Source organism: Bombina bombina, chromosome 4 (genome assembly GCF_027579735.1).
Source record: "Bombina bombina isolate aBomBom1 chromosome 4, aBomBom1.pri, whole genome shotgun sequence".
Classification (NCBI taxonomy): domain Eukaryota; kingdom Metazoa; phylum Chordata; class Amphibia; order Anura; family Bombinatoridae; genus Bombina; species Bombina bombina.
The window spans coordinates 1,139,529,875-1,139,549,398 of record NC_069502.1 but is presented as its reverse complement, the minus strand read 5'-3'; the positions used below and the strand labels follow the sequence as shown (position 1 = coordinate 1,139,549,398).

The window sequence follows — 19,524 nt, the reverse complement described above, 5'->3', positions numbered from 1 at the left end:
TCATATAAACGGAAAGCTAATCTCTTATTTACATTGTGAGAATCAGTTTGATACCAAATATGACATGGTTGCCATATTTCCCTTAATCTAATGTCATAACATGTTTTAAACACATATCTACATTGTACCCATGTCCCTCTATTGACCTTATCAGTTTCTGGGAAGAGGCACTGCTTTGTGTTTCTGGAGCTGACAAGTTTACTGGCTTTATGGCTCAATGCGTACACAATAAGTTACTGGGCCTTAGAAACTATTTATGAGGGGTTCTGGCACGTCAAATGGGAATCATATGCTTACCTAACACGGCACACAGTTCTTCTTAAAAAACAAACTACTGTTTTTAGCTCACAAACTAAAGACTATTTACCCCTTAGCATCTCAATCATGGTGTATTTGTGACAGCAGCGGCTCCGTTGGAGCCAAGGCATTCTATAGCTATATAGGTGTTAGCTTGGCAGATTTTGCCTTCGCTTCTGCCCGGAGAGTATTGGAATTCTCAACTCGGCCGTGTGTTTCCTTTATCTTATTTTGCAGGTTGATAAGGTGGTGTTTTGTACTAAGTAAGTTTTCCCTCCTAAGTTGATTCGGACATGAATTTTATTCATGAAATTGTGTTCCTTCTCTGTTTCCTAGTTCTTCTTCTCATAAGGAATGCTTGTTACACAACCTTGCTGTTGTGCCGGTTCTTAGTCTATCTACAGGCTACAAAGGATTTTGTCAGTCTTCTGCATTGTTGGTTTGCCTTTATAGTAAACGTAAAGGTCAGAAAGCTTCTGCCACTTTTCTTTATCTCCTGGTTGAGTAGTATTTTTTGTATGGCATATGGGACTGCCAGACGGCAGCCTCCTGAAAGAAGCACAGCTCATTCCACTAGGGCTGTTTCTTCTTCTTGGACTTTCAAAAATGAGACCTCTGTGGAACAGTTTTGCAAGGCTGTGACTTTGTCTTCCTTGTTAATTTTTTCTATCCTCCTTTTAAATTGATACTTTTGCCTCAGCTGATGTTTTCTTTGGGAGAAAGGTTCTTTAAGCAGTGGTGCCTTCTGTTTAGGTTACCTGTCTTGTCCCTCCCTAATCATCTGTGTCCTTTAGCTTGGGTATTGATTCCCAACATTAATTGATTATTCTGTGTCATTAGAAAGAAAACAAAATTTATGCTTACCTGATAAATGTAGTTGTTTCTTGACACAGTGAGTCCATGGCCCACCCTGTTTTTCAGACAGTTTTTGTTATATAAACCTCGGGCACCTCTGCACCTTGTGTTATTACTTTTCTCCTTTCCTTTGGTTGAATGACTGGGGTTTGTGGGAAGGGAAGTGATATTTATCAGCTTTGCTGTGGTGCTCTTTGCCTCCTCCTGCTGGCCAGGAGTGATATTCCCAACAGTAATTGATTCCGTGTACTAACCATGTCAAGAAATAAATACATTTATCAGGTAAGCATGAATTTTGTTTTTATTTAATCTTTCCAGATCTTACTGAACATGGAAGTAAGGTCTGGAAAAACCTTATAAACACTATTTAATGTAGTATGATAATGAAACATTAACGTAAATGTATAATGTGCCAACATTCTTCAAGCTCTATGCCGAAGGCTTCAAGTGCCTTGCTTCAAAGAGAGCTTACAATCTAATAGCTGATTGGTAGAGACAAAAGGGTAAGAACGTGTCCTGAACGATAAGTCGATTGGAAGACTGAGTTTATAAAAGAAGTCCTAAGTGTGCAGCTTGAGAAAGCAGTTCAATTTCCCTTAATTTGTGTGTTTTTGAAGAATGTTTTAAAGATTTAAAAACATGGGAAAGAGTCTTACAGACTAAGCAATAGAGAGTTTCCAGACAGGAGTAGTCTGAGGGTAGATTTACAGGCAAGAAAGGTAGGTGATGATAATGAGTTGTGTTTGAAGACCAGAATGAGATATGTTAGAGGGTGTAGTGTTATAAACCGTTTTATAGTTGAAAGCAGAATTGTCTTTTTGTGTTTTAAAGGATTGATTTATAACTGAATTAAGAATGTCTGCTGGGCCGCATAAGCTCTGAGAACCAAGATCTTAAATCATTTTGCCAATGTTTCTGGTCAGAAGCTGATAGTTTTTTTTTTTTAAATAAGGACAGTTTAATATAAAATATATAATTCAGTTTTTTTTTTTTTTTTTTGGGCGACCACCTTTGTCCTTTTTTTATTAAAATCCATTGATTTTGATGCTGGAAAATAGAACTCAACACTGATACTTTGTGGGTTACTGATACTGTGATCTGTGTAACCATTTTTATACCTCTTTTTGACCCAGGGATGATCCCAGGTTTCCTACAGTACGTGGTGTCCTTCGGAGAGGGATGACTGTAGAGGGATTAAAACAGTTTATTGCTGCACAGGTTGGTATATATATAGAAAAAACACAATCCTCTAAAAAATGTCTGGAACTTGCAATTTGGCTATGAATTTAACTGCTACATGGATCTAAAAAAATATTTAATTTCCGTTTCTATTTTTTTTTTTTTTTTTAAACAGGGATCCTCCAGATCTGTTGTAAACATGGAGTGGGACAAAATCTGGTCTTTTAACAAAAAGGTAAATATCTTTTGCTTGTTACACCTTTTGATAAGGTGCCTGCATTTTCTTTCTTAATATGTGGAGAGTCCACAGCTTCATTCCTTACTTGTGGGAAATACTGAACCTGGCCACCAGAAGGCAGACACCCCAGCAAAAGGCTTAAATACCACCCCCACTTCTCTCATCCCCCAGTCATTCATTCTTTCGTCACAGGAGGTTGGCAGAGAAGATACAGAGTAGTTTCCTTATGGAGGGGATCTATCCTTCAGAATGGGACTGGAGTTTTAAGTAGTCTTGTCAGCCTCTCAGTGAGAGCATTGACGAATGTTAAAGTCTGGAGATGCAGGGAGAGTCTTTCTGCGAACCCATCCAGACTCGTATTAACAGCTCCTAAGCAATCAGTGTTGATGAGTTTCACTGCCTGCTTTTTTCATTCAAGTCCATGTCAGAAGCGATGCTACAAGCCTGTCAAACTTAAGAGGCTGTGTTTCTGTTCCACGGCACAGATTCCGGTAAGATTGTTTCATTTTTTTACTCATATGATAACGCAAGAAGACAGGGTCACAGTGTGGTTCCTTTTATCTGTATGGAATCAAGGATTAATGTCTCCGGAAGGGGATTATTGAACAGGGGGGATTAATCACATAATTTAAATATTGTGTTTATGCTGAGACATGTGTGAAATGAGGCTCAGGCAGATGTTGGAACGCACAGGTTTTACTTTCATTTTGGATAAGCTGCGCAGCCTGATAGGCTTAGCGTGCTTTTAGCTGTCGCAGAGGCGGTCCTGCATGGCGCACCACGTGACCAGGTGTGGTCACACTGATTTTCTCTCCTTCCTGACCATGCGGTTTACCGGAGACGAAGCGGTTTCTCTGTTGGGCCTGGGTCATAGGAGGTGGTGAGTGCCCCAGCCATTGGGGGTATTAAGGTGCCATTTATCTTTTTCTATTGTCCAATTTATAAGCGCAAGCTATGGAGGACTCTGATACGTTAGAGGGTACTCCCTCTTTACCTAAATTTAATGCCGGTCTATGTGAGGAGGCCATGGTATACCAGCCTGCTCAATTATGTTCCACATGCCTTGATAAAGTAATTATATCAAAACTAATATATTTAGTACTACTGAGCCATCCACCTCCTGAGGAGTCTCCGTCCCGTGAGGTGCGCACCCTACAGTCATCTCCTAATACACATGCAGCTTCCCATAGCACTCCTAATCCTCCATCTGGAGGGGCCCTTTTACCGCCAGACTTAACTGAACAGTTGCAAATGGATGTCTCTGCGGCCTTCTGTGCTTTACCTCGCCCTGCTAAGCGCAAGCGAAAGGTCAAATATTGCTATCCTTCCCAGGGGTCATCTACTATCTCATTGGATTTATCTGATACAAGATTATCCGCTGATGAAGACACCACTGATACTTCAGAGGATGTTCTTTCTGGGTCGGTATCTGCTGCCTCTAAGCCTCCAGCTGCGGAGAAACCAGACTTTAGATTTTGGATTGAACACTTGCGCTTTCTGCTAAAGGAAGTTTTTGCTACTTTAGAGGTTCCAGAACCTAAATAACCTGAGGAACCTTGTATTCCTAAATTAGATAAGGTCTGCGAGGACAGGGTTGTACCACAGACTTTCCCGGTTCCCGTAAAGATGACAAAGATTATTAAGAATGTATGGGAAAGACTTGGTTCTTCTTTTTCCCCTTCATCTTTTAAGAAATTATTCCCGGTTCCGGACTCTGAATTGGAGTTGTGGGGTTCCGTCCCTAAGGTGGATGGCGCTATCTCCACACTTGCTAAGCGCACTACTATCCCGCTTGAGGATAGTTCGTCATTTAAAGAGCCCATGGATAAGAAGCTTGAATCTCTCTATTAAGAAATATGTTCCAGCAGTTTTTTTCAACTGGCAGTGCCTGTTGCTGGAGCGGCTACCTACTGGTGAGACTCCTTATCTGAGTTGATCGAGGTGGATGGTCCACGCAACGAGATCCAGGATAGAATTAAGGCCTTAAGGGTAGCTAATTCTTTTATTTGTGATGCAAATATGCAGATTATTTGCCTCAATACCAAGGCTTCAGGTTTTTCTGTACTAGCCCGTAGGGCACTCTGGCTGAAGTCTTGGTCTGTGAACATGACTTCGAAATCTAGACTTCTTTCCCTCCCATTTAAGGGAAAGATTATTTTTGGTCCAGGCCTGGACTCAATCATCTCCACGGATGGATGAGGCAAAGGTGCCTTTTTTCTGCAGGATAAGAACAACAAACCTAAGGGACAAGGTCCTAATTTTCGTTCGGATAAATCCCAATGTCAGCAGCCCTCTGCATAGCCTGAGCAGTCCAAGGGAACCCGACTCAGTCCTGGAATAAATCCAAGCAGAACAAGAAGCCCACCGAGTCAGTCGGCATGAAGGGGCGGCCCCCGATCCGTCTCTGGATCTGGTAGGGGGCAGACTGTCACTTTTTTCAGAAGCTTAGTGGGGATGCCTACCTTGACGTCCCTATACACAAGGAACACTTCAAATTCTTAAGATTTGCATTCCTGGACCAGCACTTCCAGTTTATTGCACTTCCGTTTGGTCTAGCTACTACTCCAAGAGTTTTTACGAAGGTTCTAGGGGCTCTGCTCGCAGTGGCCAGAACCAGAGGTATATCAGTGGCACCATACTTAGACGATATTCTGGTTCAAGCACCATCCTGTCGTCTGGCAGAGGACCATTCGAAAGCCCTTCTTTCTCTTCTTCGATCTCATGGATGACAGATAAACTTAGAAAAGAGTTCTCTTATTCCCAGTACCAAGGTGGAATTCCTGGGTACGATAATAGACTTCATATCCATGAGGATATTTCTTACAGACCAGAGACGTTACAAGCTAACTTCCAATTGTCTTGCCCTCCAGACCTCCTTAAGGCCCTCTGTGGCTCGGTGTATGGAGGTAATTGGTCTCATGGTGTCCTGCATGGACATCATTCCTTTTGCCAGATTCCATCTAAGACCTCTTCAGCTGTGCATGCTGAAACAGTGGAACGGCGATTATTCAGATCTGTCTCAACAGATTTCTCTGGACTACCGGTCGAGAGAATCACTCTCCTGGTGGCTCTGTCCAGATCACCTGTCCCAAGGGACATCCTTCTTGCGACCATCCTGTGAGATTGCAACTACTGACGCGAGCCTCACAGGATGGGGAGCTGTTTGGGGTGCCAGGAAGGCACATGGCCTGTGGACTCGAGGGGAATCCCTCCTCCCGATCAACATTTTGGACCTTCGAGCGATCTTCAATGCTCTGAAGGCTTTGCCTCTTCTGTGTTCGGCCCAGTTTATCAGATTCCAATCAGACAGCATAACCTCAGTGGCTTACATCAATCATAAGGGAGGGAACGAGGAGCTCCCTAGCAATGAGGGAAGTATCTTGAATTCTGGAATGGGCGTAGGCCCACAACTGCTTGCTTTTAGCGATCCACATTCCGGGTGTGGCAACTGGGAAGCGGCTTTCCTCAGCAGACAATCCTTTCATCCGGGGGGAATGGTCTCTCCATCCCGAGGTGTTTGCGGAGATTTGCATCAGATGGGGATGCCGGAGATAGATCTCATGGCGTCCCAGCTCAAATCCAAGCTTCCCAGATATGGGTCGCGGTCTATGGATCCTCATGCGGAGCTAATGGATGCATTAGCAGTGCCTTGGAGGTTCAGTCTGATTTTTCCGCCGTTACCACTTCTCCCTCGTGTAGTGGCCCGCATCAAGCAGGAGCAAGCATCAGTGATTCTAATTGCTCCATCATGACCACGGAGGATGTGGTTCGAGGACCTGGTGGGGATGTCGCTGGGATCTGCTGGAGCAAGGTACTTTTGGTCATCAAAATCTAGATTCTCTGAGGCTGACTGCGTGGAGATTGAACGCTTAGTCCTAGCCAAGAAGTTATTGATACTCTTATTCAGGCGCTTAAGCCGGTTACTTGTCGCATCTATCATATGGTGTGCAGGACCTACTTATTCTGGTGTGAAGAGCATGGATTCCCCTGGCATAAGGTCAGGGTTTCCAGGATTCTTTCTTTTCTCCAGGATGGTCTGGAGAAGGGCCTTTCTGCTAGCTCTCTTAAGGGGCATATTTCGGCCCTATCTGTTTTACTGCACAGGAGGCTCGCTGAGATTCCAGATGTCCAGTCTTTTGTTCAGGCTCTGACTAGAATCAGGCTTGTGTTTAGATCTAGAACCTCCTTGGAGTTTAAATCTTGTTCTTAAAGTTTTGCAAAAGGCTCCGTTTGAGCCTGTGCATGTAGTTGACATTAAATTACTGTCTTGGAAGGTTCTTTTTCTACTGGCTATTGCTTCGGCGCGCAGAGTATCTGAGATGGCTGCCTTGCAATGTGAGCCCCCTTAGGTTTTCTTCCTAAGGTGTTTCAGATCGCAACATCAATCAGGAGATTGTGGTTCCTTCATTGTGTCCTAATCTTTTTCCTCGAAGGAACGGTTACTTCATTATTTGGATGTGGTTCGGGCCTTGAAGTTCTATCTCCAGGCTACAAAGGAGATTAGACAAACTTCTTATTTGTTTGTGGTCTATTCTGGGAAGCGTAAGGGGCAGAAAGCCTCTTCCACTTCATTGTTCTTTTGGCTGAGGAGCATTATTCCCTTAACTTATGAGACAGCGGGACATAAGCCTCCTCAGATGATTAAGGCTCATTTAACTAGAGATGTGACTTCCTCTTGGGCCTTCAAGAATGAGGCCTCTATGGATCAGATTTGTAGGGCGGCTACCTGGTCTTCTTCACATACCTTTTCAAAATTTTACAAGTTTGATGTGACGTTTTTGCTTCGGCTGAAGCAGCTTTTGGGAGTAAGATTTTGCAGGCTGTGGTGCCCTCAGAATACGTTCTGTCTCTCTCTTTTTTCGTTCCCGTTTCATTTAGTGTCCTTTAGAGCTTGTGTATATGTTTTCCCACAAGGAATAAAGCCGTGGACTCTCCTCATATTAAGATGGAAAACATAAATTATGCTTACCAGATATTTTCCTTCTGTATGAGGAGAGTTCACGGCCCCCGCCTGTATTCTCCATTGGGCGGACCTAAATTTTTGTTTGTTCTTCTGGCACCATTTATACCCTGATATTTCTCCTACTGTTCCTTGTTCCCTCAGCAGAATGACTGGGGGGGATGAGAGAAGTGGGGGAGGTATTTAAGCCTTTTGCTGGGGTGTCTGCCTCCTCTTGGTAGCCAGGTTCAGTATTTCCGACAAGTAAGGAAAGAAGCCATGGACTCTCCTTATACAGAAGGAAATTATCTGGTAAGCATAATTTGTTTTTTAATCGCTTAATCAGACTGCAATGCATTAAAACATATTCTAGGCCCAGAGCACACTTGAAAAAGTAAATGGTTTCTCACTTTCCTCTGAGATTTTTAATGTTGTCATATCACTGATATACACAATCAGACATAGATTTGTTGGAATGGAAGTTGGCGTGGATCTGATCTGAATACTCTGCATTTCATTTTTCTGCTTTCAAGCTGCGAGCTATCTGTAAGAAGGTATTACTTAATGATTTTTTTTTTTTATTTTTTTAATTTTTATTTTTTTTGCCCGTGGCCTACAGCTTACAATCCTACAGTGTATTTAACTTTAGCCATCTACTTGCAGCTTCAAAACACAATCACATTTTGGTAAATTCTGAGCATCCTCTTAACAACACACATTTTTAAGAATATTGTGTGGCTCATAACAGTGCATTCATTATTAAGTTAATATTTTCTTATGTAAATTTTAGTACCACTTTTTTGTGCGTTTACATCAGATTGTTCCTCGTGCCTCCATATTTTCTTCTAAAGAAGGATTTCCCCCCCCCCTTTTTAAAGGGACAGTATACACCAATCTTTGTATAACTGCATGTAATTGACACTACTATAAAGAAGAATATGCACAGATACTGATATAAATATCCAGTATAAAACCTTTTAAAAACATTCTCAGTAGCTCCCAGTTTAGCACTGAAGGAAAAAAGTATAAATAATTCTTAACCATTACTAACCTGGTTTTACTATTATTAAATGACCGCACACATTACAGATTAAACCTGAGTTCCGCTTTTGCTCTAAATACTGTAATATATTGACATGCAACATGTGGCTTGAGAATGCTTCTTTTGCTTCAGACTTTTGTGATTGTGTTCTGTGCTTTTAAACTTCTGCTGCTTCTCATTCTTATAATGAAGACTTTTTTTTTTCCATTTTGAGTAGCCTCTGCTTGTCTGGCATGTGTTCCCTTGTTTGTTTTTATCAGTTCAGTAACATTAACTGGTCTTGTATATTGCTGCAGGTTATTGGCAAGAGAACCCCCCCCAAAAAAAATAAAAAAATAAAAATGTATCAGTTCTGAAGGGCAAATCATGGTGTGTCTGTCACATGATCACTTGCAGGAAGCATTTAGTACTCTACCAAGACAAAAACAGCTGTTTAGTCATTAGGCAGTGTGGGCATCTGACTAGAGTCCTGTATCTGTCAGGGGCGCGTCTGATTTTTTTTTCTTTCTTATTTATTGACTTTGGTATAGTTAAAAAAAAATATTTCTTTCCTAAGATAAAGAGTCCACAATGTCATCAATTACTGGTGGGAATATCACTCCTGGCCAGCAGGAGGAGGCAAAGAGCACCACAGCAAGGCTGTTAAGTGTCACTCCCCTACCCATAATCCCCAGTCATTCTCTTTGCCTCTGTTAATGGAGGAGGTGAAGTTTTGGTGCCTGAAGAAAATTGGATTTCTTTCATGTAATTAGCAAGAGTCCATGAGCTAGTGACGTATGGGATATACATTCCTACCAGGAGGGGCAAAGTTTCCCAAACCTTAAAATGCCTATAAATACACCCCTCACCACACCCACAAATCAGTTTTACAAACTTTGCCTCCTATGGAGGTGGTGAAGTAAGTTTGTGCTAGATTCTACGTTGATATGCGCTCCGCAGCAGGTTGGAGCCCGGTTTTCCTCTCAGCGTGCAGTGAATGTCAGAGGGATGTGAGGAGAGTATTGCCTATTTGAATGCAATGATCTCCTTCTACGGGGTCTATTTCATAGGTTCTCTGTTATCGGTCGTAGAGATTCATCTCTTACCTCCCTTTTCAGATTGACGATATACTCTTATATATATATATATATACCATTACCTCTGCTGATTCTCGTTTCAGTACTGGTTTGGCTATCTGCTATATGTAGATGAGTGTCCTGGGGTAAGTAAGTCTTATTTTCTGTGACACTCTAAGCTATGGTTGGGCACTTTTTTATAAAGTTCTAAATATATGTATTCAAACATTTATTTGCCTTGACTCAGGATGTTCAACATTCCTTATTTTCAGACAGTCAGTTTCATATTTGGGATAATGCATTTGAATCAATCATTTTTTCTTACCTTAAAAAATTTGACTTTTCCTGTGGGCTGTTAGGCTCGCGGGGGCTGAAAATGCTTCATTTTATTGCGTCATTCTTGGCGCGGACTTTTTTGGCGCAAATTTTTTTTTCTGTTTCCGGCGTCATACGTGTCGCCGGAAGTTGCATCATTTTTTGACGTTCTTTTGCGCCAAAAGTGTCGGCGTTCCGGATGTGGCGTCATTTTTGGCACCAAAAGCATTTAGGCGCCAAATAATGTGGGAGTCATTTTTGGCGCTAAAAAATATGGGCGTCATTGTTGTCTCCACATTTTTTAAGTCTCTTTATTTATTTGCTTCTGGTTGCTAGAAGCTTGTTCACTGGCATTTTTTCCCATTCCTGAAACTGTCATTTAAGGAATTTGATCTATTTTGCTTTATATGTTGTTTTCTCTATTACATATTGCAAGATGTTCCACGTTGCAACTGAGTCAGAAGATACTTCAGGAAAATCGCTGCCCGGTGCTGGAGCTACCAAAGCTAAGCGTATCTGATATAAACTTTTGGTATCTGTTCCTCCAGCTGTTGTTTGTATTGAATGTCATGACAAACTTGTTAATGCAGATAAAATTTCCTTTAGTACTATTACATTACCTGTTGCTGTTTCGTCAACATCTAATACTCAGAGTGTTCCTGATAACATGAGAGATTTTGTTTCTAAATCCATTAAGAAGGCTATGTCTGTTATTTTTCCTTCTAGTATACATAAAAGTTGGAAAAGGAGAAAAATGACTGATCCTCACTCAGGTCATAAACGAACAATTCTTTAATCCATATTATTTAAAAATAGGAAACAGGACATGACAAAAACATGCAGCCAAGCTGAAACGTCTGACCGGTTTCGGTCACACAGGACCGTAATCATAGACACAATAACACACACATGTAACTACCTTTAAAAAAGGTTAAAACCACAATGATTGGTTAATAACAATTGCCACATGACAAACACTTTAATACAATTGAATGCATAATAAAGATATGAGAAGAAAACCTATGTATAATTTTGATTCAAACTGTATAACCTAGATTAGTATACAATGAATATTCAAGAGAGCTATCTTTAATAATAATTAATATACTACTCAGAACAAATTCAGTAAACATCAGAGGGAAGGATAAGAGTTAAACTTAACAGACCAAATTATCATTATAGATATGAGATTGAATTTGATTTAACAGTAAATAATTAGTCTGGCCATTATTTAGTATTATTAAACTTAACGTTCAAAATATACTGTCGTTGAATACAGCTGCCAATACTAACCAGCACTAATGATGTCATAATTCACCTGTGCCAAAAATTGAGTATATCATGTTCAGAATTGAAACCTACTGGAACCAAACAATTTAGTTTGAATATCCAGTAGGTTTCTTGTCTGCATAGGGAGGTTAGCCTATCCCCTCCCCTAGGGGACTTGGGGATTTGCTCTATTGCTTGCCATTTGAAAGTAGTGACATCACCATAGTGAACATCTAGAAAGTGTCTAGAAAGGGCAGAACATGGTTTATCACCTGAGATATAGGATAGATGTTCCCTAATTCTAGTACCTACATCCCTGGTCGTTCTACCTACATAGGATTTTGAGCAGCAGATGCACTCAATAAGATAGACAATGTAGGTACTCCTACAATTAATGCATCCCTTAGTGTTGAATACCTCTCCAGAATGGCCAGATATAAATGATCTGCCCACCCTGATATGGTCACAAGAGGTGCATGTACGTCTGCCACATCTGTAAGTACCTTCATGTGTCAACCATGAGTTACTGACAGATGGTTCCTTCAGTAGACTTGGAGATAGCATGTTACCCAGTGAGGCAGCTCGCCTCGCTACAAACATACAACCTCCCTCAACTTTATCCCTCAATTGCTTATCTCCCATCAGAATCGGAAGATTTTTCGCAATAATCTTACACACATCTTCGTACTGATTAGAGAACTGGGTTACAAATTTTGGTTTGATGTTAGTGGATGGGGGCTTCCTTTTATTAGAAACATCTCTTAGCATAACTGCCCTGTCCATTTTCTTTACCTCAGACTGAGCTTTGTATACAACCTCTCATAAAAGTCTTTTAAAACTTCTCTTTTTTCAGATGAATTTTTAAAATGAACATCATCATTCTGATACTGATAATGGTTCTTCTGGTTCAGAGGTTTCTGTCTCAGAGGTTGATGCTGATAAATCTTCGTATTTGTTCAAGATGGAATTATTTGTTCTTTACTTAAAGAAGTATTAATTGCATTAGAAATTGAGGATTCTGGTCCTCTTGATACTAAATCTAAAACGTTTTAAATAAGGTTTCTAAATCTCCTGTAGTTATTCCAGAAGTGTTTCCTGTCCCTGGTGCTATTTCTGAAGTAATTTCCAGGGAGTGGAATATTTTGGGTAATTCATTTACTCCTTCTAAAAACGTTTTTAAGCAATTATATCCTGTGCCATCTGACAGATTAGAGTTTTGGGACAAAATCCCTAAGATTAATGGGGCTGTCTCTACTCCTGCTAAAGATCCTTTAGATAGGAAAATTGAATCCTTTCTAAGAAAAGCTTACTTGTGTTCAGGTAATCGTCTTAGACCTGCTATATCCTTAGCGGATGTTACTGCAGCTTCAACTTTTTTGGTTAGAAGCTTTAGCGCAACAAATAACAGATCATAATTATCATTTGCATTTCTATAACATGCTAATTATTTTATTTGTGATGCCATCTTTTGATATCATTAGAGTTGATGTCAGGTATATGTCTCTAGCTATTTTAGCTAGATGAGCTTTATGGCTTAAAACTTGGAATGCTGATATGTCTTCTAAGTCATCTTTGCTATCCCTTTCTTTCCAGGGTAATAAATTATTCGATTATCAGTTGGATTCTTTTATCTCAACTGTTACTGGAGAGAAGGGAACTTTTTTACCACAGGATAAAAAATCTAAAGGTGAATTTAGGTCTAATAATCGTTTTCGTTCCTTTCATCACAACAAGGAACAAAAGCCTGATCCTTCATCCTCAGGAGCAGTATTAGTTTGGTAACCTTCTCCAGTTTGGAATATATCCAAGCCTTATAGAAACCCAAGCCAGCTCCTAGGTCCACATGAAGGTGCGGCCCTCATTCCAGCTCAGCTGGTACGTGGCAGATTATGTTTTTTTCAAAGAAATTTGGATCAATTCCGTTCACAATCTCTGTTTTTCGGAACATTGTTTCAGAAGGGTACAGAATTGGCTTCAAGTTAAGGCCTCCTGCAAGAGATTTTTTTCTTTCCAGTGTCCCAGTAAACCCAGCAAAGGCTCATGCATTTCTGAAATGTGTTTCAGATCTAGCGTTGGCTGCAGTAATTATGCCAGTTCCAGTTCTGGAACATGGGGCTGGGGTTTTATTTAATCTCTTTATTGTACCAAAGAAGGTCAAATCCTTCAGACCAGTTCCGGATCTGTCAATATTGAATCATTATGTAAGGATACCAACATTCAAGATGGTAACTGTAAGGACTATCCTGCCTTTTGTTCAGCAAGGGCATTATATGTCTGCATTAGATTTACAGGATGCATATCTGCATATTCTGATTCATCCAGATCACTATCAGTTTCTGAGATTCTCTTTTCTAGACAAGCATTACCAGTTTGTGGCTCTACCGTTTGGCCTAGCATCAGCTCCAAGAATTTTTACAAAGGTTCTCGGTGTCCTTCTGTCTGTATTCAGAGAACAGGGTATTGGTATTTCCTTATTTGGACGATATCTTGGTACTTGCTCAGTCTTCACATTTAGCAGAATCTCATACGAATCGACTTGTGTTGTTTCTTCAAGATCATGGTTGAAGGATCAATTTACCAAAAAGTTCATTGATTCCTCAGACAAGGGTAACCGCTTTAGGTTTCCATATAGATTCGGTGTCCATGACTCTGTCTTTTTCGGACAAGAGACGTCTAACATTGATATCAGCTTGTCAAAACCTTCAGTCACAATCATTCCTTTTGGTTGCCTTATGCATGGAAATTTTAGGTCTTATGTCTGCTGCATTGGACGCGATCTCCTTTGCTCATTTTCACATGCGACCTTTCCAGCTCTGTATGCTGAACCAATAGTGCTGGGATTACACAAAGATATCTCAATCAATATCTTTAAAACCGATTGTACGACACTCTCTGACGTGGTGGACAGATCACCATCGTTCAATTCAGGGGGCTTCTTTTTTTTTTTTCTTCCGACCTGGACTGTATTTTCAACAGATGCAAGTCTTACAGGTTGGGGAGCTGTATGGGGATCTCTGACGGCACAAGGAGTTTGGGAATCTCAGGAGGTGAGATTACCGATCAATATTTTGGAACTCCGTGCAATTTTCAGAGCTCTTCAGTCTTGGCCTCTTCTGAAGAGAGAATCGTTCATTTGTTTTCAGACAGACAATGTCACAACTGTGGCATACATCAATCATCAAGGAGGGACTCACAGTCCTCTGGCTATGAAAGAAGTGTCTCGAATTCTGGTTTAGGCGGAATCCAGCTCCTGTCTAATTTCTGCGGTTCATATCCCAGGTATAGACAATTGGGAAGCGGATTATCTCAGCCGCCAAACGTTACATCCGGGCGAATGGTCTCTTCACCCAGAGGTATTTCTTCAGATTGTTCAAATGTGGGAACTTCCAGAAATAGATCTGATGGCATCTCATCTAAACAAGAAACTTCCCAGGTATCTGTCCAGATCCCGGGATCCTCAGGCGGAGGCAGTGGATACATTATCACTTCCTTGGAAGTATCATCCTGCCTATATCTTTCCGCCTCTAGTTCTTCTTCCAAGAGTAATCTCCAAGATTCTGAAGGAATGCTCGTTTGTTCTGCTGGTAGCCCCGGCATGGCCTCACAGGTTTTGGTATGCGGATCTTGTCCGGATGGCCTCTTGCCAACCGTGGACTCTTCCGTTAAGACCAGACCTTCTGTCAAGGTCCTTTTTTCCATCAGGATCTCAATCCTTAAATTTTAAGGTATGGAGATTGAACGCTTGATTCTTGGTCAAAGAGGTTTCTCTGACTCTGTGATTAATATTATGTTACAGGCTCGTAAATCTGTATCTAGAGAGATATATTATAGAGTCTGGAAGACTTATATTTCTTGGTGTCTTTCTCATCATTTTTCTTGGCATTCTTTTAGAATACCGAGAATTTTACAGTTTCTTCAGGATGGTTTAGATAAGGGTTTGTCCGCAAGTTCCTTGAAAGGACAAATCTCTGCTCTTTCTGTTCTTTTTCTCAGAAAGATTGCTAGTCTTCTTGATATTCATTGTTTTGTACAAGCTTTGGTTCGTATAAAACCTGTTAAGTCAATTTCTCCTCCTTGGAGTTTGAATTTGGTTCTGGGGGCTCTTCAAGCTCCTCCTTTTGAACCCATGCATTCTTTGGACAATTAAATTACTTTCTTGGAAAGTTTTGTTCCTTTTAGCGATCTCTTCTGCCAGAAGAGTTTCTGAATTATCTGCTCTTTCTTGTGAGTCTCCTTTTCTGATTTTTCATCAGGATAAGGCGGTGTTGCGAACTTCTTTTCAATTTTTACCTAAGGTTGTGAATTCCAACAACATTAGTAGAGAAATTGTGGTTCCTTCATTATGTCCTAATCCTAAGAATTCTAAGGAGAAATCGTTGCATTCTTTGGATGTTGTTAGAGCTTTGAAATATTATGTTGAAGCTACTAAGTCTTTCCGAAAGACTTCTAGTCTATTTGTCATCTTTTCCGGTTCTAGAAAAGGTTAGAAAGCTTCTGCCATTTCTTTGGCATCTTGGTTGAAATCTTTTAATTCATCATGCCTATGTCGAGTCAGGTAAAACTCTGCCTCATAGGATTACAGCTCATTCTACTAGGTCAGTTTCTACTTCCTGGGCGTTTAGGAATGAAGCTTCGGTTGATCAGATTTGCAAAGCAGCAACTTGCTCCTCTTTGCATTCTTTTACTAAATTCTACCATTTTTGATGTGTTTTCTTCTTCTGAAGCAGTTTTTGGTAGAAAAGTACTTCAGGCAGCGGTTTCAGTTTGAATCTTCTGCTTATGTTTTTATTAAACTTCATTTTGGGTGTGGATTATTTTCAGCAGGAATTGGCTGTCTTTATTTTATCCCTCCCTCTCTAGTGACTCTTGCGTGGAAAGATCCACATCTTGGGTAATCATTATCCCATACGTCACTAGCTCATGGACTCTTGCTAATTACATGAAAGAAAACATAATTTATGTAAGAACTTATCTGATAAATTCATTTCTTTCATATTAGCAAGAGTCCATGAGGCCCACCCTTTTTGTGGTGGTTATGATTTTTTTGTATAAAGCACACTTATTCCAATTCCTTATTTTATATGCTTTCGCACTTTTTTCTTATCACCCCACTTCTTGGCTATTCGTTAAACTGATTTGTGGGTGTGGTGAGGGGTGTATTTATAGGCATTTTAAGGTTTGGGAAACTTTGCCCCTCCTGGTAGGAATGTATATCCCATACGTCACTAGCTCATGGACTCTTGCTAATATGAAAGAAATGAATTTATCAGGTAAGTTCTTACATAAATTATGTTTTCTTTCGCTACAATCAAGATTTTCTGTATAACTGTAGTCCACATCAATCTCTTTAGTAGAGTAGTGGTGGCTTTAGAGCAGTTAGGAACTTGTAAGGTGGGCCTTGCTGTGTTTTCCTAGTTTGCTGCCCTAGTACAGAAAGCCATAGTAGGTTTACTCTGTTCTTTATTTTTTTACACAGGCCTCTGTAAGGAGTTGGCGTCCTTTCACGCTTTGTGAGCTGTCTTCCTGCCGGACGGCTATAACTACAGGTAAGTGTCTTTGTCTTCTGGGGCTGGGAGGCTGGCACTGTAGGGGTTAAGGTGACCCTCCGCATTTATTTATGGCACTAATATCCTTTGTTCAGGGTTTATTATAGGCAGTGGGCAGGCACATTGCTATGTGAAGAAGCAGGTTTCTGCTCATTCAGAGACTAAGGTTAATCCCCTTCAGAGACGGAAGGGGTCAATTTTGTTTTGTTGGCTCAAAAGTTTTATTTTGCACTTAATACACGTGAGGGGCAGGTAGGCTGACTCTGTGAGTAAGGTTGTGGACACTTATGTTTTATATCACTTATTCTGCGATTTCTTTCTTTCATGTAATTAGCAAGAGTCCATGAGCTAGTGACGTATGGGATATACATTCCTACCAGGAGGGGCAAAGTTTCCCAAACCTTAAAATGCCTATAAATACACCCCTCACCACACCCACAAATCAGTTTTTACAAACTTTGCCTCCTGTGGAGGTGGTGAAGTAAGTTTGTGCTAGATTCTACGTTGATATGCGCTCCGCAGCAGGTTGGAGCCCGGTTTTCCTCTCAGCGTGCAGTGAATGTCAGAGGGATGTGAGGAGAGTATTGCCTATTTGAATGCAATGATCTCCTTCTACGGGTTCTATTTCATAGGTTCTCTGTTATCGGTCGTAGAGATTCATCTCTTACCTCCCTTTTCAGATCGACGATATACTCTTATATATATATACCATTACCTCTGCTGATTTTCGTTTCAGTACTGGTTTGGCTTTCTACAACATGTAGATGAGTGTCCTGGGGTAAGTAAGTCTTATTTCTCCTGTTAAGTGTGGTCAGTCCACGGGTCATCATTACTTCTGGGATATTATCTCCTCCCCTACAGGAAGTGCAAGAGGATTCACCCAGCAGAGCTGCTATATAGCTCCTCCCCTCTACGTCACCTCCAGTCATTCTCTTGCACCCAACGAATAGATAGGATGTGTGAGAGGACTGTGGTGATTTAATTAGTTTATTACCTTCAATCAAAAGTTTGTTATTTTATAATAGCACCGGAGTGTGTTATTCATTCTCTGGTAGAATTTGAAGAAGAATCTACGGGAATTTTTTCTATGATTTTAGCCGGAGTAGTTAAGATCATATTGCTGTTTCTCGGCCATCTGAGGAGAGGTAAACTTCAGATCAGGGGACAGCGGGCAGATTAATCTGCAAAGAGGTATGTAGCAGTTTATTATTTTCTGACATGGAATTGATGAGAAAATCCTGCCATACCGTTATAATGTAAACTCAGCCTTAAATGCAGTAGATGTAGCTGGTATCAGGCTGTCATGTATGTATATTTTACACTTCAGTATTCTGGGGAATGGTACTTCACTGGATTTATACTGTATGCATAGACTTAACCTAATTTGCAGGGACTTGCAATAGGTTTTAAATAACAATTAATTTATTGAGGTTAAACGTTTTTTTTTTTTGCTGGCATGTAAAAACGTTTATTTCTCTGAGGTACTGGGTGAAAAAATGTTTTGGGCACTATTTTTTCCACTTGGCAATAGTTTTGTTTAAATTAAAGCAGTTCACTGATCTCTCTCACTGTTATGTGTGAGGGGGAGGGGCCATTTTTGGCGCTTTTTACTACGCATCAAAAAACTCAGTCAGAGGTTCATTTTCTTCCTGCATGATCCGGTTCATCTCTACAGAACTCAGGGATCTCCAAAGCCTTTTTTTGAGGGAGGTAATCATCACAGCAGAGCTGTGAAGATTGTAGTTGACTGTGATAAAAAACGTGGGCCTTGCTGTGTTTTCCTAGTTTGCTGCCCTAGTACAGAAAGCCATAGTAGGTTTACTCTGTTCTTTATTTTTTTACACAGGCCTCTGTAAGGAGTTGGCGTCCTTTCACGCTTTGTGAGCTGTCTTCCTGCCGGACGGCTATAACTACAGGTAAGTGTCTTTGTCTTCTGGGGCTGGGAGGCTGGCACTGTAGGGGTTAAGGTGACCCTCCGCATTTATTTATGGCACTAATATCCTTTGTTCAGGGTTTATTATAGGCAGTGGGCAGGCACATTGCTATGTGAAGAAGCAGGTTTCTGCTCATTCAGAGACTAAGGTTAATCCCCTTCAGAGACGGAAGGGGTCAATTTTGTTTTGTTGGCTCAAAAGTTTTATTTTGCACTTAATACACGTGAGGGGCAGGTAGGCTGACTCTGTGAGTAAGGTTGTGGACACTTATGTTTTATATCACTTATTCTGCGATTTCTTTCTTTCATGTAATTAGCAAGAGTCCATGAGCTAGTGACGTATGGGATATACATTCCTACCAGGAGGGGCAAAGTTTCCCAAACCTTAAAATGCCTATAAATACACCCCTCACCACACCCACAAATCAGTTTTTACAAACTTTGCCTCCTGTGGAGGTGGTGAAGTAAGTTTGTGCTAGATTCTACGTTGATATGCGCTCCGCAGCAGGTTGGAGCCCGGTTTTCCTCTCAGCGTGCAGTGAATGTCAGAGGGATGTGAGGAGAGTATTGCCTATTTGAATGCAATGATCTCCTTCTACGGGTTCTATTTCATAGGTTCTCTGTTATCGGTCGTAGAGATTCATCTCTTACCTCCCTTTTCAGATCGACGATATACTCTTATATATATATACCATTACCTCTGCTGATTTTCGTTTCAGTACTGGTTTGGCTTTCTACAACATGTAGATGAGTGTCCTGGGGTAAGTAAGTCTTATTTCTCCTGTTAAGTGTGGTCAGTCCACGGGTCATCATTACTTCTGGGATATTATCTCCTCCCCTACAGGAAGTGCAAGAG

At 40.8% G+C, this 19,524-nt stretch overlaps 1 protein-coding gene across 1 annotated transcript in view; it reads left to right on the top strand.

Annotated features, from left to right (window-relative positions):
* The window catches only part of EPRS1 (glutamyl-prolyl-tRNA synthetase 1), a 327,712-nt gene that overhangs the window by 83,415 nt on the left and 224,773 nt on the right, over positions 1–19,524 (top strand). The window contains exons 11-12 of the mRNA XM_053712775.1: positions 2,286–2,370; positions 2,507–2,566. Coding sequence (XP_053568750.1) covers positions 2,286–2,370; positions 2,507–2,566 — 145 coding nt within the window. The remainder of the gene's footprint in view (positions 1–2,285; positions 2,371–2,506; positions 2,567–19,524) is intronic.